Source organism: Arvicola amphibius, chromosome 5, assembly GCF_903992535.2.
Source record: "Arvicola amphibius chromosome 5, mArvAmp1.2, whole genome shotgun sequence".
Taxonomy (NCBI): domain Eukaryota; kingdom Metazoa; phylum Chordata; class Mammalia; order Rodentia; family Cricetidae; genus Arvicola; species Arvicola amphibius.
Window position 1 is genome coordinate 125,551,929 of NC_052051.1, and position 24,646 is coordinate 125,576,574.

A 24,646-nucleotide genomic window follows, 5' to 3' on the forward strand; every position below is an offset into this window, starting at 1 on the left:
TCTATGATATATAATTCAGGTCTGAACTCTTCCTTTTGGGAGTGAGCTTGCCTCAAAAGTTATGATTTAACCTTACTTTGGCTGCCTGACTTTGACAGCTATAACTTACTTTGGGTATAAATCTTTTATGTAGGAAGACTGTCTTGTCCAGAACTGCCCAGCCATGGGAAGGCAAGTTTGCCTTTTCATAAGTGCTGTGTAGTTCTCAAGTAAAATACACTCTAAGTCTCAGTAGTAGGGATACTTTGGTTCTCGTCCCTTTTTTTCACAGTGCTGCTTCTAATTCAGTCAAGAAGAGTAGGAAGTTCACCCACACACTTACACACACACACACACACACACACACACACACACACACCCAACAGAAACCCTTTAATAACAGGAGTTTCATAGTAGAAGCAGGAAGAAAGGAGCATTGAGAAAAGCAACAGAAAATAAAAATGGTGAGAACTGATCAGAAAAGTGTGATTGGTGATTTTTTTTAATGATTATCATGGATTCAACCTTTCAGTGTCATCTTTTAAAAACTTTTTCATAACACTTGGGTCTTTGGAACAAGTATAAAGAAAGTTGATCATGAGTCTCCATCAGGGTTGCAGTTTTGCTTGATGGTATGGCTCAAAGAAGCAAACAACTTCGGAATAATGGTGAGTTTCCTGCATGCTTACTGCTGTATTCCCAGGGCTTGCTAAGCATATATTTGTTGAATGACTAATGGGATGAGTCATAAAATTAAGAAAACCATGATCTCATGGAATAAAAGAAAGTACAGAGATTGGCCTGGCAAGATGGTGCATGAGGGATGGTGCTTGCTGCATAAGCCGGATGGCTTCAGCTCCTGCCCTAGAATACAGGTAACAAGTGGAAATAGAGAGCCAGCTCCACAAAACTGTCCTCCGACCTCCATATGCATCATTTATCAAGCATGTACTCACAGACATCACATGTCCTCGCTCTCTCTATCTCTCTCTCTCTGTGTGTGTGTGTGTGTGTGAGAGAGAGAGAGAGAGAGAGATATAAACAAACAAACAAACAAATGAAACCGCAAATACACAGGGATCAATCAAAGCCCTATGAGGTCAAAGAATGATTGCAGTTAAACTTCTTGAACAAGATGCTGGGAGGAGGGGGGCAGCAAAATAATAAAATGTGATTTTCACACTAATGCATTTAAAAATTATGTTAATATATAAAATCATAAGGTAAAAGATTAAATAGAATGTATGTGTATGCTCTCAATACATACCAAAAAAAATCACAGCTCTGATTTTAAAGACAATAAGATATTGTTTATTCTCAAGCCATTTTGAGTGACCATGGCCCTGGAAGACGGATTTAGGTTACCCCAAATTCCAAGTTCCAACATAAAAACAGCTTCATGAAGTTTTTAAAATTATACAGAATAGGGAACATCATAAATCAAGGCAAGTTTAAGATACATTGGTGGGTACGTCAGAGAGACAGCTACAGCAAGATGGCAGAAGCTTTTCTACAGGCCTAAAATGCTATCTGGGGACATTCTTAGCTTTTGGGTTGGTGTAAACCACTGGTCTGCTGAGTCAATAGATTTGGAAGGTTTTTCTCTATTAGTCACAGGATGTTAGTTCCACTACAGACTTGGATAAGGAATTGGCCCCAGATAAGTTAGTTAGCCTCTGAACCTGTAACATTCAATCTCTCCGCAGTACTCAAATTCTAATCAGTCAACCCATCTCTTGAGACATAGCTTCAGGAGCTTTTGTTCACAATGTCAATCAGTTTATGAAGACAGAATTTACTCATCTCTGTACTTTAACACTGAGAGGATCTCATAACTTGCATGAATATTACATAGTAGAAATTATATTGTGTGGATTCTGGGACTGCGCCTACAAGAGGCATATAAGCTTCTGCCTTCACTCTTTGGGGAACCTAAACCATCATGTCAAATAATTGTCTGGCTATTACTAGAAAAGGCCCAGAATGTTTTAGCCAGTGAAAGACATGCAAATAAAACCATCTTGGATTATTTAGAAATAGCTATGCCTCTAGATTACCACAGTTGCATGAACAATACCAGGACACTAACAGAAAGTGTCTACTTGAAACAATTCTAGTTGAGCCTAGAACAGAATTAATAGGCCTCAGGTTCAAGATGATTTATTATGAATTAGTTCATAACTAAATGTGAACTCCAAGGGCAACGTCATCAAAGAAGGATCTTAACAAATGGGTAGACAGGATGACACAATGTATGGATAGTATTCTTCTTCCCATATGACTACGCTAACGCTTGACCAACTGGCTCAAACAAAATTTGACAACAGACACCAAGATGAGGTTATTCATGGGTTCATTAACATGAATCTCTATTTGCTGACCACAGTCACTGCTAATTTTCCTAAAAGCCAGCTACAGAAACTAAGGAAGCCCAGCTCCATTTCTTGGCTGAATCAGACATATATGTAGTGCCAGATTGATTATAATGGACCATTTCTATCATAGAAAATGCAATAGTATAAGCATTTACTACAGATACGGACTTGTCTGCCCTGCCCACAGTGCTTCTGTCAACAGTCAAACTGAAGGACTTAGAGAAACCCCAATTCATCATCATGATAGCCCATACATCATCACTGTTTAGGACCAGATAACTCATTTGAAGCAATGAAGCCTGGAAGCGGGTTTTGTACACACGGAATCAACGCACTAATGCGCACTAATGCTCCATTTCTCATCACTCTGAAGCAGCTGGTCTGATAAAATGTTGACCATTTGAAAACTCGTTTTGGCATACTGTGGGGCAACCAGAGGGCTGAGATAATATTCTGCAGGCTGTGGTACACATTTGGAATGAGCAGTTAATATGTGATGACACACCTCCTATGTCATCAGAGCTCGAGGGATCAGAAAGCAGAAATAGGACTCACTCTTCATTTAAGCCTTATCAACAAGCAAAATTTTTGTTTCCTCTCTCAGAGGTTCTAGAAAGAGCAGGTACAGGGATTCATTTGTTTCCAAAACAGGAATGCATCCAACAAGGAACACAACAGTGATTCGTTAAACTGGAAGCGGAGACTTCCACCCAGCTCTATTGGCTCCTTGTGCCAGGAAAACAACATGCTGTGAGGAGATCTATAGTACTGACTAACTAATCCTGACTATCAAGGGAAAGTGGGCTGCCAAGCCCAAAATGAGGCTGCGCGGACTGACTAACGTGAAGGACGCTCTGTGGTGCCTCTCTTATTTCTCATGGGTCCTGTGAGAAAAGATGATGAAAGACTCCAAGAATCCAACACAAGTCTGTCTCCTGGGGTCATAGGTTAAAATAGTGAGCAAGTAAATAGTGGTTACTTTAGGGCACCAAGTTTGAGGTATTCTGTTATGAAGCAGTTCATAACTAAATGTGGAGTTGTTTGTGAATTATCACCAAAAGCAACTTGAGTACAGAGGGATCTCAGTAACTGAGTAGACGAGATGGCACAATTTATGGATATTAGTCTCCTTCTGATATCACCGCCCCAAGCTGTGACCCAATTCAAGAATTAAAGTTAAGGTCAACTCACCCTGGGAAAAAAAATATGAATAAGCGAGTGCTTGCTGAAGGCACATAAAGTGTTGAATGTTTAGGAGGGGGATATAAATAAAGATGTATGTTCAGTTACACAAGAGTACTATAATAGTTACAGAAAGAGCTATAATAATTAAGTTAGTTTGATATAAGTATACAGTTTTTCTACCATTCCCTTTTTGCCAAATGGAAGCTATCCTCACAGTGATTTATTATGTACTCTTGTACTTCAGGGTTTAAGTTACAGAAGATTAAAGTTAACCGAGAGACCTGGCTGAGAGAGAAATAAACATCACGCAAAGATGGAGAAACTGACATGGTACATTGTATATACTATTGCCGGGAGGAATTAGCATATTTTCAGTTGTTTTACAGATAACTAAGCTACAGTGTGATTTTTACCATTAACAGAGAGTTACATTTGGTTCAAAGACACATATGTAAAATGCCTAACATGAGGGGAAGTATACATGGCTATTATAGTGTTGACTTGATTAAATTAGAAGCTACTTCCCAGAAATCTGTTTCCTGTAGGATCCATGTTGGGATTGGCCTAAAGGAGGTACTTGAGAGCTGAGAGGTGCAAATATCTCCTTGATGATCAGATAATGCATCGAGCAGCAGGAGTGCAGCCTAGCAACCCTGGGCTTCTAACTCACTATTCTTCATGCATACTAGCCTACTTGATCAAGAGCTGTTCCCGGCCACTTAGGTGGCCAATTGGCACACACTGTGCCAGTTAGAGGCCATGCTGCCTTACAGGATTCTACCATATTCTTACTGGTGACCAAATATCCTTGTCTTCCCAGATATTCATTCAAGATTTTTCTTACCTAGTTGGCTGGCCAGCACTTGAGGAAGACTAAGTGGTAACTCTCTTTCTGAAGCTTTCCTCCTACTTTTGAAACTTCATGTTTTCAGTTATATTCAAAATTGTGTGAGGTACAGTTATTACAGTCAACCCCTTTTCCATATCACCAATACTGGCCTGGTGCTGTGACTAAACCTAAAACAAGGTCAAGGCACAAATCATGCCCTCCGACTTTTGTGTTGCCAGAACAGAATCCCATAAGCACAGTAATTTATTTAAAAAATAACGTGCATACGTCTTCCTTTACATATATACAACTAGAAAACTCATAACAGGGGGGTGGCATCTAGCAAGAGCCTTCTTTGTCCATCACCCTGTAGTGGGAGATGGAGTAAGGCCCTAGGGAGGTGACCTGGCCTTTCTATACTGATACCCATCCCACCCACAAGGAGAAGCACAATGCCTAGGTAAGTGTTGAAGGAGCTTACCCCACTATTACTACAATTACCACTCAACTTTAACAAGAGTTGGAGTGTTCATGCACACTAAATCATAGCATTTCTTCTACACTTTTCTAAAATGAAAATTTAAAGTCACATACTTCCTTTAAGGCCTGTTTTAACTAAATCTCATAAATTTACATTACAGCTTATTTGAAAATATTTACTAATTTTCCTTGTGATTTTATTGACCCTGAAATTATTTGAAGTGTGTGGTTTGTGAATAATGATTCCTAATTAAATTCTAATATATACAGGAACATAGTCCATAGGCTTTCAATTCTTTATTGTCTATCAGGAGGAATTCTTCTAAGACTCAGGGAGGTTCTATCTTCCTGTTTATAGGACGTCTTTATTTCTCCATCAATTTAAAAAGGTAACTTTGCTGGATATGATTTAGGCAATTTTTGTTGGTAGGTACTTACTTTCAGAACTTGAAATATCATATCTAGTGTATCCTACTTTGGGGGTTTCTGCTGAAGGATCTCTGCTGAGCTTGCCTTTAGAAACCTGCACTTCTTTTTGCTGCAGTTTGTGGGGCTCTTTCTAACTGGGGATTTTAACTCTGTGACCTGGAGTACCTGTTTTGGCATTTCTATTTCAGTTCTAAATGCCTATCTCCATTTCCCTCACCAGTGTTACTCACCTAGTCTCTCTTCCTCATGTTTTATCAGTTCTTTAACAATTTTATTCAATGTATTTTCATCGTATTAACCTCCCTCTCAACTCCTCCAAGATCCACCCCTCTTCATTACTCACTTAACACTCTGTCATTTAAAAAAATGCACTGAGTCTAATTTATGCTGCCCATATACTCTTGAATGCCCTGGAGTGTGGTTGACCTGCAAAAAGGGCCACACAAAGAAAATTGAATTTCCATCTCCTAGAAGCTACCAGTTTGCTAAGAGCTCTTCAGTCAGGGGTTTGAGTTCATCCCATCTCCCCTGTCTATGCTTTGGCTTCAGCTTCTGTCACAAGCACTGCAAGTTTGTGTTAAATCTAGAAAACACTGTCATCCACCATCTCTGGCTCTTAGAATCTTTCTGTCTCTTCTGCAATGAACCCTGAGCCTTGGAAGGAGGGTATGTGATACTAATATGTCATTTAGGGGTGAGCATTCTGCAACCCCATATTTTCTGCACCTTGACCGGTTGTGGTTCTCTGTGTTAATCATGGTCTACTGGAAAAGAGCAGTTTTCCTGATAACATTTAAGAGCTACACTAACCTGTGGGTATAATGGCAAGTCTTTAGGACTAAGTTTAATGCTATGCACATTAAGATGGTAATGGAAGTAGGTTCTCCCCTAGGGCTTTTCTGACCAAGATTCTTGGCCTTGATAATGTTGCTAGGTATGAGTTTCCTCATGTGCGATGGAGCTTAAATCAATCAGAAATTGTTTAGTTATTCCATTGATGTTCAAATCACAATTCCACCAATCTAGTATTACTATAGCTCACACAGTTCACAGCCAGATGAAACTATGGTAACTTTTCTTCTCCGGTAGTATGCACACATCTCCCGGCACTATGAAAGCTGGCCAGTAGGGATAGAGCTTCCAGGTCAGTACCAGTTTGATTTCTCCATCTTCTATGATTCAGGTGTGTGGTATCTTCAGCAATAGGGTCTCATCATCAAAACTGGCAACCAAGAATGCATGTAATATTTGGAGATCTCTGAAACCTCCCTGGCCAACAACTTCAAAACCCATTCCTGACACTGGGTTTGTTATCCTCTGTTGTCTAGTAGGTAGTTATTTTGAGTTGTCTCCTGTATCCCTAGATTCTTCAGGACATGAATCATAAAGGGATTTTTGAATTTCGTCAAAGGCTTCTCTTCATATAATGACATGATCATGTGATTCCAATCATTGAGTCTACTTATGTAGTGAACCATACTTATTGATTTACATATGTTGAGTTATCCACATTTCTGGGATAAAGCTGACTTCACCTTGGTGAATGTATAAATATAACTTTCTATCTTTCTCCCCTTTCCATTTCCCTCCTCCATCAGCTCTCAAGATCTCCAGCTTACCTGCTCCATTGTTTTCTCCCTCTAACCCTAATGAATTGTCTCTGGGTTCCCACTGGGTTTATTTTAAATATTTTATCAAAAAATAAATTTCAAGAATTTAGAAAGACTGCAGTGACAACAGGAAACCAGAGATCCTTTATACTCTAGAACAGTGGTCAACTTTCCTAATGTTGTGACCCTTTAATATAATTCCTTCTGTTGCGGTGTTTCCCCAACCATACAGTTATTTTCATTGCTACTTCATAACTGTAATTTTGCTATGGTTATGAATCATAATGTAAGTATCTGTATTTTCCATTGGTCTTAGGCGACACCTGTGAAAGGGTAGTTTGACTTCCCCCTCCAAGAAGGTCACAATCCACAGTTTGAAAACAGTTGCCCTAGAAACACCAGTTTCCCTCCTTCCCAGCTCATATACACACGTGGGGAATCTCCCTCTTCTCAAAGTCGTGCTGCCTCTCCTAATATCACCACCTTCTACTTTCCTCAAAGCATGGCCAGCAAATGGTACTGTACTAATGGTTCATGAATCAATGTCCAAATTACAGCAACTCTCAGAATGGTCAGTCACTCAGCCAGGAAGCCTTTGATACTTGAAGACAAAAGAATGCAGAGTTTTCTTCTCTTTTTCGTCAAAAGGTTTTACCATATAATTCTAAGATGACCCCATAGCACCAGAGTACAAACCAAGAAGGAGGTGGGGATCTTCTCCCATGTCTGCTCCTGTGCAGATGGTGACTTCAAATTGCAGAGATCCACCTTACACTACAGTTTTGAAAAATGCCACTTCAGTGTCTGTAGAGCTCAGTAATGCACTCCTTTGTTTTTGATTTAAAGCTCCACTGGCATACTGCCTTAGGGTCCAGTTTCTTCTACAAATCTAAACTTCTGTATTTCTGCATTTGCCTCATCTCTGTCTACTGCAGCATCCTGACTTTCCATGCCACTCACTGCTCCCTGTAGCCATGTACCTGATGCTGGTATAGATCCACAGATGTAGCAAAGTGCCAAGTGTCTCAAATATGCCATCTTCCTTCTATCTACATACATCTTCTTTAATACACACACACAGCCAAATTTATACATTTTAAGGATTTAAGTAGTCAATATATTTAAAATGTTATTTTAAATGGTAAACACAAACTGAAGTCTGGAAATATAAATGGTATCATTTGCTTGATTTTTCTTAAAGAGCAATTGCAACACTCAAAGAACTTTGTGAAATTTAATTCCAACATAAAAATTACTGAGAGATGATTTTAACTCATTAAGAAACTTTTATGCATCATACTATTTTTCCATTATTACACAAATAGTCAACTGATACAGGACATTTAGGTTATAAAAGGCCAACTTATTTTTAAATGCAAATATAAGTCAGCAATTGAAGTCACAAATCTAAATTTTAATATTTTAAATATTTTTACATAATTTGTTACATATTTGTTAGCATTCTAATTGGGACCAGCCAAGCTATTAATGAATGTCATCTGGACCAATAATAAACAAAAGAGCATGAAAAACATCAGAAACCAGTGTGTGTCACAACATGTATTTATCAAAATCACCACTTAACTGCATGCTTGATTTTTCCTCCCATACAACCCTGGATTCAAGGAACTACAGTAATTGTGAACAAAGATCAAAATGAAAATACCCTGATCTTGCCGAAGTGTCAACTTAACTGTAAATTGGATATAAATATAGTGTATAAATTTCTCTTATTCTATACAAAATCTCAACAAATATTCTCCTAAAAGGGTGAGGAAATTTGATCTTTCATATTGAAAGTTTTTGCTCTTAAAAAAAATTTAAGTAGAGCTACTTACAGAAGTATGTTCTCAAAATAATAACTGTATTATACTCTACTTCAGTCATTTCTATACGGACACTTCATAAAAAAAAAAAAAACCTCTTACTACAACCAGTAAACTTGTTAAATGAACACTGAAAAACTAAAACTTAGGCAAAACAACTCCAATGAGAATGCAAGCTATTTCAAAATTAAATGCATCCACAGGAATCCTGATAATTACAGAAGGTGTAAATTACATTCACTGAGTCCAAGTTCAACCCTAAACAGAAAAGTTTCCCTGTTCCTTTATACTATTTAATAAAACAAGTAACCCTTTTTGCCATTTATTTCACAGTAAGGCTGAAGCCAACGCAGGGTAAAACCATCACTGATCTACATAGACCTAGGTCTCGGCAAACACCGATGGAAACAACACTGTTCCAGGCACAATTTTCTTCATTATATAGACAACTCTATACTCTAGACCAACAGCTAACTGTATTTTGAATAGATATAAAAAATGTAGTGGAAGCACATATTTCAAAGCACATATTGTGAGCGAGACAATGGTAGCTCACACCTTTAAGCCCAGAACTCAGGAGGCAGAGGAAGGTGGATCTCTGAGTTCGAGCCCAGCCTGGTCTACAGGCTGTACAGAGAAACCTTGTCTCAAAAGAAAACAAAAACCAAAATGAAGCAAATGACAAAAGCACTGTGAAAGTCTGCTTTCCCCAGAGGGGTGGAGTGTGCTGTACGATGCTGCTTAGCAGCACAGTGCCTGCCAGCATTGCGTCTGCGGAGTCAAAGCCTTCAAGCCCAAACTGGGGGAAAGTTTACACAGTCTTGTCAGCTAACGACAGGTGAATGAGCACCATGGAGCCAGTGGTGCTAAATTTTAACACTGTTCATTAACAGTTCCATCTTCCTGAGCTTGCGTTTGTTCTTTGGCATTGGCTTGGGGTATAATCCGTTTTTCAGAAGGTATTCCTTGCTGAGGCGAATCTGAGCACCATGCTGAAGCTGGAAAGAGCACAGCGCTTGAAGAGGGCGGAGCAAAGTCTGTTAAGAAGAAAAAGACACTAAAAACATATCTGTAGCAACATGTATTATATCTATACTTTTCTTTCCAATACAGACATTTAGATGTACTTTTTGTTATTGCTTTTAACTGTGAAGAGTAATGACTATTCCAATCTTTGTTATTATTTCTAATTCAGATTCTAATAAAAGGATTTATAATGATTTTCCATATAGGAAATAGAAGCTGAGTTATGTTTTATACAGTAATTTATTTAGGTAACATGAAAATTTGTCATTATAATCATTTAATCAGTTATCAAGATGATTAAAGGAAACAGATAAATAGGCACATCACATTAGTTGAATTCCAATCACAATTCGTGTACCTTGCTGACACAAACAATTCCATGATGACAGCAAAGTTTTCCTCACAGTAGTACATGGAAAACACAGATGCGACCAAGTCACATGTGGTACATTTGAAATACTGTAATTTAAATCTTGTCTAAAGAAAATTTTTGCAGGGCCAAGCATAAAACACTCATGTGTTAACTGAATTTACATGTAAGTTAATAAGATGGTGAAGGCTGATACACAACTGGAACACATGCGCTATATAAAGTTATTCAAGGTGAAAAACAAACAAAATTAAATAGCATTTTAAACACACTTTTGGATCAGATTCTCTGTATGTAAGGCTTCTTATCAAAATAATATAAATAACAATAGCAATGATTTGGTTGAAACGGCCATTAAAGAATCATTTTTTAAAAGAAAAAAATTGGACCAAGCACTTGGAAAGCAGAAACAGGAGGACCTCTGAGTTCAAGGCCTGTCATGCCTACAAAATGAGTGCCAGGACAACCAGCACTACACAGAGAAACCCTGTCTTGGAGGGCGGGGGGATTGACAGAAAAATTTCAAACTGTGTGAAAATTTATTCTCCCACATATACAAAATACATGGTACATTTTTACATATAAAAACAGATAAAGGGGCTTTACTTTACAATGAAGTATTAAATACTTTGGGAGTCTCTGATAATTGCCTCTCCCTACCCAATATTTTTATCTTATTAATAGAACCCAATTTGTATTCATGAAGGTATTATGCCCTTCTACTAATAAAGCACTGAGTAATGGCAGGTAAATGAAAACCACTTGGGATGGGCTTTTAGAGGCACTCAAAGCCAACAGATTTAGGTATCATGGGGTTATTTTGCTCTTTTCCTGTCAAGAATATGGTTATTAGAGGTGGGACAAACCATCATGATCAGTCAACAATAAATTACAAAAAACAGTCAACAAAAAACAATTAAAGCCAAACAGAGATTAATGGACAGACAGGAAAAAAATGTGGGCTTTTTGTGTTTATTTGCGTATATGGGTTTTGCTTACATGTATGTCTGTGCACAACAAGTATGCAGTGCCCAGAGGGCAAAAAGATGTCATTAGATCCCCTGGGCTTGAAGGCCCAGACAGTTATGAGATGTCAGTGAGCGCTGAGAATTAACGCTGGGTCCTCTGGGAGAACATCCAGTACTCTTAACTGCAAAGACATCTGTCCAGCCCTCAAATCTGGGTTCCTAATGTCCTTTCCAAGCTGCATTTATAACTCAGGACTGTCCACTTTAGCATGTTGTACTTACAGAAGTGGTTTTTTTTTAAGTTGATTTAACCACTGCCTTTATTTTTAAAGGCTGTCACACATAATCCCTATTGATACAGATCAGTAAGGAAAAAAAAGGACAAGTATTTTGGAAACCTCTACTCTCTCACTGAGCTACACCCCAATTTATACAAATTTAAAAGGAAAAACAAGTACAAGAAGAGATTATGCAACTGGCCCTGGCAAGTCATACCAACAGCAGGTGGTGAAGCTGCAACCCAAGCTGACTTTAGGCCTACCCTGTGCTCCTTCCACACTCTCAGAGCCTCTCACATCCGCTACTTCCTGTGCTTGGGAGCTGCTCCAGCATCTAGCATGGGGCTGAGCCAGAAGACTGGAAATCAATGTCACATTAAATTTGTTCATTCGTAGGCACCAGATGACTATAGAAGGAAGCTACACATATTTCCTGTTTTCCAAGATCTTAAGGTTTTAAAAGGTTTTCTCGAAGAACGACTCTATAGCTTTCCTTACAGGGAAGAAATAATACACCCATTTGCCACAGAAGACAGTAACTGTATTCCACAAAGAAGTGTGCTATTTATTTTTTGTAACTAATTTTAATAGATTGGCTTTAGGGTTCACTTCCAATAACACAACATAGACTATGAACTGGATGCAAATTTGTTTTCTATAATAAGCATTTTAAGATGTTTCATCACACATGTCTCCCAGTCATGCTCCCATCATGCATATTAAAATCACCCAGATCAGTCGGGCGGTGGTGGCGCATGCCTTTAATCCCAGCACTTGGAAGGCAGAGGCAGGCGGATCTCTGAGTTCGAGGCCAGCCTGGTCTACAAGAGCTAGTTCCAGGACAGGCTCTAGAAACTACAGGGAAACCCTGTCTCAAAAAACCAAAAAAAAAAAAAAAAAAAAAAAAAAGAAAGAAAGAAAAAGAAAAAAGAAAAAAAAAAGAATCACCCAGATCATGGATAGGATTGTCAGACACTGTTTCTCTACTCATGGCCACTGTGACTTGATTATTCCTGAAGGTTGAAGTAAGCAGAAAAAGGATTCCAGGCCCTCAGTGTTACTAGGAAAGTTTATTTTCGACCCATCCATAAGGAATATCAAAAGCTCTGGACATGTGGGTTCCCATCACAACTCTATATTTTAGCCATTACTTATTCTCAGATACTATACTTAGAGCATAAGTTACCCGAGTTTTGTGTGGTCATGGTAAAGATTCCTCTTATTTTTAAGTTAACATATCACAAACCATCACATATAATCTAGCAGGAATCAACGTCAGCTATTAGCTTTTTGTCATCCATGAATGTCTCTGGTTTCATCAAGAAAGAAAAGTGGCAAACACATAAAGTCACACAGAGAGGGGAAGGTGACTGGTAAAGGAAGAAGAGAGTGTCTGGGACACCCTGGTCATTCAAAGAACAGATCTAGGGTTGCTGGGAAGTGTTCTTCTCAAGGACAACGTGCGGGAGTGAAACTGTTTAGTTGGAACAGTCTACACACACATCCAAAGGAAGCCTCTGTTGTCTGAAGGCCACTTATTTGGTTCCCGATGCTCAGCCCAGAAATAACCACACAGAAACTGTATTAATTAAATCACTGCTTGGCCCATTATCTCTAGCTTCTTATTGGCTAGCTCTTACATATTAATCTTACCCATTTCTATTAATCTGTGTATTGCCACGAAACACAATGCCCATCAAAAAAAAGAACTCTCGCTGTCCAGAGCTCAGGGCCCAGAGAGGAACAAAGAACTCAATCCTAGCTCCCAGCAGTCTTTAACTGTTCTGCAAACTCTGGAGATCTTTTTTGTTCTCTTCAGGACTATCGTCTCTCTAACTTCCAGTTACTCTGCTAGGTTTTAGTCATTGCTGAAATTTCCTTCATGGCTAAGGTACTGTCTTGTAGCAGTAGCCATACTGGACAATGAGAGAAAGGGAGGGAGTGTCTGCATGGTGGCATATGTGATAGAGTAGCTAACAACTCTACTTTTCAACTGTCATCCTATGGCATTTTTTTTTGAGTAAGAAATAAAAGTTCACTTGCTTTTCATAGCCCATCTTAAATTATTTATTTATGATCCTTTTCTTTTGCTATAAAGTTTCTAAACTGCCCCAAAAAGTTGAGATATCATTAAGCTCACTGAAATGCTATTCTCTGCTAATAATTATTAGTTATATATGTAATCATTAGAATTTTATGAGAGTTAAATAAAATAATGATTGTAGGTTAAATCTTTTTCATATTCTATAGACATTTCTATCCATAAGTACCTATTTTACACTCTAAGCAAGTTTAATAAAGTAAACAGAATATTAGCATATCTCCTCAAAGGCACCAATTCAAACAAGTAATGTTGCTGAAGAGTGTTCTTTTAATTAAAAAGAAAAAAATTGGATCACCAGAGAATACAAACTACTTAAAAAAGAAGTAGAGAACACTAAAGGAAAAATCTAGCCAAAAAACTCTATTGAGTGCTGTGCTACTTACATGCAATTTAGCATATTAAAAATGCTGTTTGCACTGCTTAGTGGGAATATTTAAATAATGCAAAATGGAATGCTAAACCAACACAGTAAAATACCAGAGAGGAGGAAGATTATGAAACTCCATAAATACCTACTGCAGATATATTCCACTTGTCACTTCTCTTACACAATTAACAAGTTATGCATGTCTACATTTTCTTAATAAAATTCAACCAGACTTTTTAAAAAAACTATGACTTCCACATACCTCTTGTATGTACTTATTTTTCTCTAAGATGGAAAGAGCAGCAGCAGCACATTCTAAGGTAGAAAGGCACCTGCTAGTTGGTTGCATCCGAATTACATACTGACTACAAATGCTAGTTTTTAACTGCACCTGAAACCAAATTCAAAGAAATAAAATGAATTTCCATTTTAAATTTAAAATTATGCAACATACATTTTAAATACTACTCACCTTTCTTCAAAAATTGCAAGTTTAGAAATATTAACATATATCATTTTTATGCACAGCCTTTAATTGTTACTATTGGGTAGCAGAAGCAAGAGTCTAGCTACAAAAAGATATCTGACAAAAGATACCCAGATAACAAATGACACCAGTAACACCCTCCAGTGAGGACAAGAGTGAATACACACTTCACAAAAGAAGAAGTAAGAATAGGAAACAGGTAATTGGCAAAGTACTCAAATGACCCAATTAGTAGCTTAAATTAAAAAAAAAAAATAACCTAAGGTTGAGGATACAGCTCAGAGGTAGGGCCCTTACTGGGCATGCAGGAAGCACACAACTCAATCCTGAATACTGCCTTCCCTTTATCTCCCCCACCCCAAATTAACACCATTATAACCAAATATAGAGGCCCACAGCCCAACAATAAGTGTGAGACCTAAACAAGAGCTCAGGAAACCCTGTGGAAGTGGGGGCAAAAAGAGTGGAAGAGCCAGACGGGATGGAAACCACCAAGGAAACAAAGCCTTCTAAAACCGGATCCACACACCTATGAACTCACAGACTGAGGCCGCATGCACAGGGCCTGCATGAGTCTGCAGCAGTCAGGGTGCTAGGGCTGAAAGAGGTGGACATATGACCCCCCACACACACACACAATGCTAACCCAGAGGCTATCTCCAACTGATAACCATTTGCAAATGAAAATTTAATTTTCTCCAAGGGAACCTCACTGGGGAACAAACTACTCTTAAGGGCAGGCTGCATGCCCAGCAGTAGATGGCCAACAGAAAATGAACTCCATGGCACCTTTGGAGGTTCCTTGTCTCATAATATCGTGTCAGGGGTTTTTGTTTTGTTTGGGTTTTTAAATATTATTTTTTTATTTTTAATTTATATATTCCCCTCTTTTTACCCTAGAGGTTCTTTGTGTATATATTATGGTTTCCATTAAGGCGTTTTTATGGAATTCTTGAGTGTGTGAATGAGTGGACCTCTGTGCCTATATGTTTTCCTGTGCCTTTTCTTGGTTCCTTTCCTTGTTTTTTTTTTGCCCTATTTTGATATGTTTGTTTTTATTTTATCTTATTATGTTGTATTATCCCCCAGAAGCTTGTTTCTTTTCTAATGAGACTGAAAGGGGATAGACCTGAATGGGAGAAGAGAATGGGAGGTGTAGAGGGAGGGAAAACTGTAGTCAGTATGTATTATGTAAGTAAAAACTCTGTTCAATAGAAGAAAAAAATATGTGTCTCAATGTAGAATAAAGCACTGCTGTGCACTTAAAATGTTGTACATATATACAATGAAATTATGCAGCTCTAAAAAATGGAATCATGAGGGGCTGGAGAGATGGCTCAGTGGTTAAGAGCATTGCCTGCTCTTCCAGAGGTCCTGAATTCAATTTCCAGCAACCACATGGTGGATCACAACCATCTGTAATGAGATTTGGTGCCCTCTTCTGGCATGTGGGCATACATGGAGACAGAATGTTGTATACATAATAAATAAATCTTTAAAAAAATGGAATCATATTTGAAAAACATACAAATGAAAATCATATATTAAGGAGAAAAAAGGCTTAGAAAGACAAAGACATCTTGTTTTCTCCCACATGCAGAACAAAGGCTTAAACATGTGTGTGTGTGTGTGTGTGTGTGTGTGTGTGTGTGTGTGCGCGCGCGCGCGCATGTGAAGGGGGAAGACAGAGAGACAGAGATGAGGGGTACTGGAAAAACAGTAAAAAATAAATATGTTACTTTTTTGACTAAATTAAAATCTAACAAAATCAGTGTGGAAGAAATATGTTAAACAGGAATCTATTCGAGCACTTAAACAGAGGAAAATTCTGTCCCTCAATATTTTTTTAGCTATACAGCATCATTTAGAAAAATCATTTTTAAAATGTAGGGTATTGAGTTTTTCATTTAAATAATTAAAAATTTCTTTCCTGAGAGAAGATGTGATAGTATTTACATATGTATGTTTTTCAAATATCATGATTCCATTTTTAAAGATTTATTTATTAAGATAGTATTTACATTAACTGTATGAAGAATGTATTTGAAGATGTCCATATATATATAAGTTTTAACCCCTCAGGTTTTTTTGTGAACTTATATGTAAATGTTCTGTGATTACATGTTCAAAATAAGTTTAATTCATTTGTGTGGTGATGTGATGAGCAGGCCTGCTTTTCGTCCTGCCTGGCTCCCGCACGGCTAGCTTAAAACGTGAAATAACAACACACAAAATGTATTCATTTAAACACTGCCTGGCCCATTAGCTCTAGCCTCTTACTGACTAATTCTCACATCTTGCTTAACCCATTTCTAATAATCTGTGTAGCACCACAAGGTGGTGGCTTACCGGGAAAGATTCAGCATGTCTGACCTGGTGGCTGGCTTCATGGTGACTGTCTCAGAGAGGAGAGGCATGGCGATTGCCTAACTTCCCTCCTTCCCCGCATGTCTACTCCACCTATCTAAATCCTGCCCTATCAAAAAGCCAAGGCAGTTTCTTTATTAACCAATGAGAGTCCTCCATCACATTTGTGAATGGTTCTCGTTTGGCAATAGCTCCAAGGTTAGCAATGTGGGCTTACGACTGCTTCTCCTGGTGCTGGGACCCTATCTGGTGCAAACCCCTGCAGGTCCTGTATATGCTGCCTTGATATACTATGATCTATTGAGTACAGTAAACTGTCACTATAGTCATTTTACTGCTGTATTCCTTTAGCAGAACAATGGTGTGTGGTTCTCCTTTAGGTCTCTGACCTACCTAGTCTTAAATTCTTGGTCACATGAACACTGTTGGGGATAAGTTCCATTTCACAGGGTAGACCTTAAATCCAATGAGACACTGGTTACGCCCATACATTTTATGCTACCACTGTACCAATACAATCTTGCAGGCAGGTCTTCTTGTAGGTGGCAGGTTTTGTAGCTGGACTGGTGTCTACCTTTCTCAGTTGGTAGTGTGCAAAGTACCTCTCAGGACGATGAACACTGTACTTAAGGGGTAAAGGCTCTAGGTAGGCACCAGCTTGACTTCTCCATACCCAATGAGTTGTGTAGGTATTGTCTTCAACAATAGGGTCCTATCATCAGTTGCTAGAGAGCAACCAACTGCTTTGCCAATAGCCTAGGTTGTTTGGGGCCCCTTTAGCCAACAACTCAACTAAGTAGTAACCCATTCCTGGTACTGGGAGCTTCATTTGGGGTGATGATCCAGTTGGCTCTGTATCTTCACTGCTATTTAGCCCTTTTGTTTAGATCACCTTCCTATGTGCGTATATTTCAGGAAGCATCTATTATATATCAGAAGAAGGTTTTCATAAAACTTCCCTGATGCCCTTAGTTTTAGCTATCCCTCCCTGTATTCCCTCCTTCGCCTCCCTCTTACCTCTTCCTTCCTGTTTGATTCTCCAATTTCAGGCCCCACTACATCCACCCATAAGTAATTTCTCTTTGTAGGGAAATTCATTTCTCCCTGATAATCCCTTACTCTATTACCTAACCTCTGTGGTTCTATAGATTATAGCTTGTTTTTGAAGACTTAACAGCTAACATCCACATATTAGTGAATACATACCATATTTGTGTTTCTGAGTCTGAGTTACCTCACTCAGTATTGAGTTTTTCTAGCTCCATTTATTTGCCTGTGATATTCATAATTTCATTTTTAAAAACTGAATAATATTCCATTATGTAAATAAACATTTTCTCTACCCATTCATCCACTGACAGTTATCTAGGCTGTTTCCAAGTTCTGATTATTATGAATAGAGCATAAATGAATATGGTTGAGCAAGTTAGAGATATCTTTTGGGTATATGACCAAAAGTGGTATAGCTAGATCTTGAGATAGATCAATTCCTAGCTTCTTGAGGAACCACCACACTGATTTCTATAGTGACCGTACACATTTGCACTCCCACCAGCAATGAATGAGTGTTCTCCCCTTATTCTGCATTCTCACCATCATGTGGTGTCTTTTTTTTTTTAACTTTTGGCCATTATGATGGGTGTAAGATAAAAAATATTAAAGTAATTTTGATCTACATTTCCTTGATGACTAAGGATGCTGAAGACTTCTTTAAGTGTTTTGGAGTCATTCGTGTTTCCACTGTTGAGAAAGAGGTTTATTTTCTTGATGTCTAGTTTTTTGAGTTCTTTATATATTTTGGGTATTAGCCCTCTGTCAGATATGTAGTTGGTAAAAATCTCTTCCCATTCTGTAGCCTGCTGCTCTGTCTGAATCATCAATGGCCTGCTGTACTAAAGCTGCTCAGTTTCATTTATTAATTGTTGTTCTTAGTGTTTGTGCCATCAAGTGTTTGTTCAGAAAGTCTGTTTCTTATATTATTAAAGAACCAAAAGCTACATTAGAAATTTTTTCTACCAATATAAGCATTTTTGTTTTGTTTTCAAAACAAAACTCCATCTAAAAGTCCAGATCAACTGATTATGTAATACCATAAAGCACAGGAAAAAGTTATACTATAATAAACTTAAATTTCTGTTGAACGTAAACATGCATGTAAAATAGAAAATTACCAAGTATTCACTAGTCCTAATATATATGACTCTAAGAGGAACTGGAAATCTAGAAAGATAAGATGACACAAGGACATAGCAACAGCAGCCATTAGGGTTCATTATTTACTTGATTTTATTTTCTGCTCTTCAGACAGAAAAACATTTTAAACTAGTATCTGCAAGTCTAAACACACCTCAAACCCAAAATCCAGAAGTAGCATTCAAATCTTACTAAAAAAATTGTTTTTAATCTAGCCCTTATACCCAAACTGAGTAAGATTTTAAAAATAGAAAATGGTATAACTAAATTCCTCTTAAAATCAAACTAAAATTTAAAAAGACCACAGAAAATACTTGTGGCAAAGCAGAAGCATATACTCTTCTAAAAAACAAAGACAAAGATGTTTTCATACCTAATTCTCAGTTTCTAGCACATGCATTATAGAAAAACTGAACAGTTCTGTGTCCCCAGTTGTTATATCCAAGGTTTGCTTATAAAAATGTCCCCATTGCTGAGGGGTGCTGGTGCATACCTTTAATCCCAGCACATAGGAGGCAGAGGCAGGCACACAGATCTCTGAGTTTGAGGCCAGCCTGGTCTACAGAATAAGTTCCAGGACAGCCAAGGACACACAATTAAACCTTTCAAAAATAAAATAAAACAAAAAATTAAAATACCCCTATATTAATTGCTAGGTCGAATTTCATAACCTCAGAGTAGCCCTCTTACACACACACACACACACACACACACACACACACACACGGTGTTTGAAAAAGTCATTCAGTAACAACTGACTACTACATAGCTAATGAAAATTTGCTAATTTTCTTTTCTTCCTTGAAATAATAATATAATTCTAACACTTTCCCTTTCCTTCCTCCAATCCCTCCCATGTGTGTTCTGCCTTCTTTGTGTGTATTCCTAAGTATATAAATACAACTTACTTATATAAAGGTGTGTGTGTGTGTGTGTGTGTGTGTGTGTGTGTGTGTGTGTTCTCAGAGCTGACCATTTGGTACTGGATAACCAGTGCGCTCTTGCCTGGGGAAAATTCTCTCTCGGTCTCCCACTCTCAGCATACCTTAGTACTTTGTGTAGGTTTGAGGCCTTGTGATACTACCTCTCCCTCCCCCCCACGCAACACATGCCCAGTTCACTTTGGGATGTCCATTGATGTTGTCCTTCACCTGTTTCTCTGGCTCCTACTATATTTCCACTCATATTTCTGCAATGACCCCTGAGTCTGAGGTGTAGGAATTATATTACAGGCAGACCAGTTGAGACTGGGCTCCACAGCTCTGCATTTTGATGGGTTGTGATTTTTTATAATGGTCTCTATCTGTTGCAAAGAGAATTTTCCTTAATGAGGGGTAAAAACTACACTCATCTGTCAGTTTAAGGACAAATATTTAGAATGTAGATAGAAATTGTATTGGTTTAGTAAGGTGATGGTTGTAGGTTCTCCTCCAAGATCCACGACTTCCCTACAGTGCTAATGAAAACTTAAATATATCCCTTTCAATCCTCAAGCTATTAATCTCAAACACTTAATACACACTCATTCTTGACCACTTAGAATTTCTGAAATACATTTGGATCTGAACCTGAACCTAGGAATAAACATTCCTTCACTGCCTTCAATCTACGCTAGAAATACTGATCACTTTAAACAGATGTAACAACACTGACGAGACATAAAATGGTTTAATATTATCTCACAGATTCAGACTAAAGCTTTAAAAAATGGAAATGGTAAATTTTTATTTTTTCCAATAAATTATAGAATATAACCTATCTGCTTTTGGTTCAATAAGTCTGAAAAGCAAGAGCTACTTTTAAGTTGGTTTAGGAGATACATACTTAGCAAGAACCTTTAGTAGCCTCAGAGCATAATAAAAAGAACCAATAAAAAGTACATGGAGCCATCAGGGTGATGGCTCCTTGGCCTTGAGAGGGAGGGAGGGGAGGTATGGGTGGAGGGGAGGGGAGGGAAGGGGGAGAAGGAGGGGAGAGAAGGGGGAGAAGGAGGGGAGGGAGGGGGGAGGAGGAGGGAAGGAGATGGAAATTTTTAAATATAAAAAAAAATAAACCATGAGAAAAAAAAAAAAAAAGTACATGGAATGTCATGGCTTATACAGACTGTATTTGTACGTGTGCGTATATGAATTTGTGCATGTGTGTGTGTTCTGAGAGAGAGAAAAATGTTTTAATGTGTTGTATATTATAGTAAACAGTATGAAAGTTATGAGATGCAAAGGCTGCTTGCATGCTTATATAACATTTATAATGAAATTCATTAGTAATTTCTAAAAGCAATGAAATACATTTTAATGTTATCTTTCTTCTGAATCAGCTTATCTAAGTATTTTCCATTTGTATTCAGTGTATTTCTCAAATTATACAAAAATCTCCAGTTCTTTTAAAGATTATTAGTAACATGGCAAGGTATTCTTTCAAAGTCAGGTGTTCTTAGCCATCTGTTCACACCCTGCACTCCTCATCTTTTCATAAACACTTTTATCCACCACGCCCTATAATTGAGGCACATCATCATACCAGCTGCCTAACTATGCCCACCATGCCTGTCATGCAAACGGCTCCTTTTTCTGAATTAATTGTGTTCACTGGACCAATTTAATACAGTGCTTCTCTAGGATGACTCTGCCAACTGCGACAGCTGCGGCATGGAAGTCTACAGTGCATACACTGCTGCGCCCAGCTTATTTTCATTGTGGATATGCAAAACATTTCTGAATAATGTACTCCTCCAAAAATGTACACAGTTAGAGGCTCATGCATCATCAGAAAATAATATGGCTCTCTAAAAGTTATAGTTAATTAAAAACAAACACGAGTCATCTCACATTACTAGACTTTTTCAGGTATGACTACAATTCACAAAATACATGGAATCAAGGAACTAGTATTTAATAAATAAATAAATATTTAATAAAAATTGAGACTGACAAAATGCCTTACTAAGTAATGAATGGCACTTGCTGCCAAGCCTAATAACCTAAGTTCAATCCGCAGAACCCCAGGACATGGTAGAGAGAAAAAAACAACTCCCACAAATTGTCCTCTTACTTATATATACACAAGGTGACACACCATGTACACATACATACACACATACAAATTATCCACCAATTTTATATAAAAAAGAACACAAAACACTATATCTCACTGCTAATAAAAAATTGTCATAATATAAACCTTAACAATGGAATAAACTGGCCTTTATTAAAATTAAAAACTTGTTCTTCAAAAATCAATATTTATAAATGCAAAGCAAAGCTGAGAATAAATATTTGTGCTATATAAATCTAACAAAGACTTTGTAGCTATATTTAAAAGTCTTGCATCTCGGGGCTGGAGAGATGGCTCAAAGGTTAACAGCACTGACTGCTCTTCCAGAGGTCTTGAGTTCAATTCCCAGCAACTACATGGTGGCTCACAGCCATCTATAATGAGATCTGGTGCCCTCTTCTGGCATACAAGCATACATGGAAGAATGTTGTATACATAATAAATAAATCTTTAAAAAAAAAGTCTTGCATCTCAATAATAAAAATTCTTCCCCCAAGTAGTGATCATAAGGGGGGCACAAATGCAAATTAAGGCACAATGAGGTACAAGCTACTGCAGTTAGAATAAATAAAAGGAAAAAAGATAAATAAAAAACAAGGTCCAGTTTTAAGTATTTATTTATACACGAAAAATGAAAGCATGTGACCCAAAAGACTTGTTAAAAAATTTTCAAAACACCCTTATTCATCCTTTCTACTCTCTGAGAAACATACTCTCATGCTATCAAACATTCTTTTTCTTACTTTGATCTCTTTTAACTAAATCCTTCATGCTGACTTAAAAACAAGTTTAAGCCTCTCCTGTTTGAAGAAAATATAAGTAACCCCCCGACACACACACACACACACACACACACACACACACACACACACACACACAGCAGTCTCAGAATTCTGCCAGCTTCTCCTTCCTCCCTTTTCTCTGCACACTGTTCAGCTTGAGACCAATAGCCCCTGAAGCCGGGTTGTCTGGACTCCGTCTCTGCACTCCATGAAAACTGCTTACTAATAGCCACACTACAGCGACTATCATGTCACCACCACGTCACAACTGACGACACTTCTGTCCTCATTTTAACTCCCCTAACAGCAGTGGTCAACTGTAATGAAACTCTACTGCTCTGCTGTCGAGACACCAGACTCCCCTGGTTTTCCTTCTGTCCACTGGGCTATACATTCAGTGTCCTTTACAGTGTATGCTCTCTCTGCATAAAGCACTTCAATTTCTCAAACTCCAATCTAAACAAACAAACAAAAAAAAAACAAGTGACCAAACGCAGGACCTTGTGCTTGTTAGGCAAGCACTTACCATTGCACTAAATCTCCAACCACCTCTTTCTTTATTTCAATCCATGTTCTAATTCTCGATAATAATATGCATACCCTCACTTAACTTGCCATCTATCTGGAAATGACTGGCAGGTCTTAGCCACCCTACAAACTCAAGATTGAGAATTTATTGCTTTAAAGAGATTCTGAATTATCAGTGTGGTTTAAACAAGAATAGTGCAAAAAAAACATGAATGAAAACACTATGTGTAAACAATTCTATATCTAATTAAAAGCTTAGAATTATCATAATGAAGCAGCACATATAAAAGAACATTAAGAATATTAATATAAATATACATTAATGCAGAAAATGAAAGGGGAGAATGAATGAATGAATGGGTATTATTTTATTTAAGGTTGCACCCAAAGCAGGTGACCAAAACTTCTTATTCCAAGGTCTTCAGTGGCATCCAAAGAGTGGTCAGCCAAAAATCACTGTAGCTAGTGACGAGATCAGGTAAGAAGAGTTAGAGGGAGCTGGTCCACTGTGCTACTTCTGGAACAAGTGGTTGGAGTATCGTGACCTAAAACACTAGTGACTTAATGCAAAGTCTAGGTCTCAGTGACATAAGCAGACTCTGTACTCAGAATTCAAGGCTAAAATCAATTCATTAGAGAGAGCATTACAAATGAAGGAACACAGATTCAACCATGAGTATCTGGTTCACCTCAGGTCTCCAAACTCCAGTGGAAGTGTACAGTATCCTGTTGCCTCAACTAAGACAAAGTAAAAGCAACAAACAAACAAAACAATCTTAACATCAGGACAGAGATGGATGGATAGATGTCCCTGAAAAACAAAAGGTACTTAGGAAAGATCAGAACCAACAGATTTGAAGCCAGAATTCCCTTCTTCTCATAGTAGCTTCTTCCTTTCTCAAGCTTAAATATCCAGAATTTCATTTTAAAATGACACAAAACCATTAGTAATATTTATTGACACCTCTTCAAAATTTATTTAAATGAAATAAAAATGTATGCAAAATTATTTTCGAAGATGTAATAATACCTCCATAAAGTTGTCATTTCATTATAAATATTAAAATACAGATACAAGTAGTAAGTATAAACAAAGCCACACTCACATAGGAGCAATGAATGAATTTATACATGAAAAGATCAAATTATACCTAAAATGTGTATAAGGTTTGAAGATTCCCCATGCTGTTCAGAGGGAAGGCTACAAGGACTCTCAGGAGCTACAAATGAGTGAGCAAACAAGAACTATTTCTCATCATATGTTGGAAATGTTTCTACATTAAGCAAAGATAACTTTTCGTCATAAAAACATGCAATATTTTCTAGAAAAAGAATTCTTTCCTTCATAGTTATTATTCTTGAAAACAAAAGTTATGGTGCATGTTAGCCCTTAATTTTACATGCTGGCC

The 24,646-nt window shown here is 37.7% G+C and overlaps 1 protein-coding gene across 3 annotated transcripts in view; it reads right to left on the reverse strand.

The window, feature by feature from the left end:
* Nucleotides 1-8,280: 8,280 nt before the first annotated feature.
* Nucleotides 8,281-24,646, reverse strand: part of Dtwd2 (DTW domain containing 2) — a 122,805-nt gene continuing 106,439 nt past the window's right edge. For all 3 annotated transcript variants that reach the window (XM_038330217.1, XM_038330218.1, XM_038330216.1), the window contains 2 exons: nt 14,089-14,217; nt 8,281-9,750 (listed from right to left, as the gene is read on the reverse strand). In XM_038330217.1, the coding sequence (XP_038186145.1) occupies nt 9,580-9,750; nt 14,089-14,217 (300 nt within the window). In that variant the 3' untranslated portion in view covers nt 8,281-9,579. The remainder of the gene's footprint in view (nt 9,751-14,088; nt 14,218-24,646) is intronic.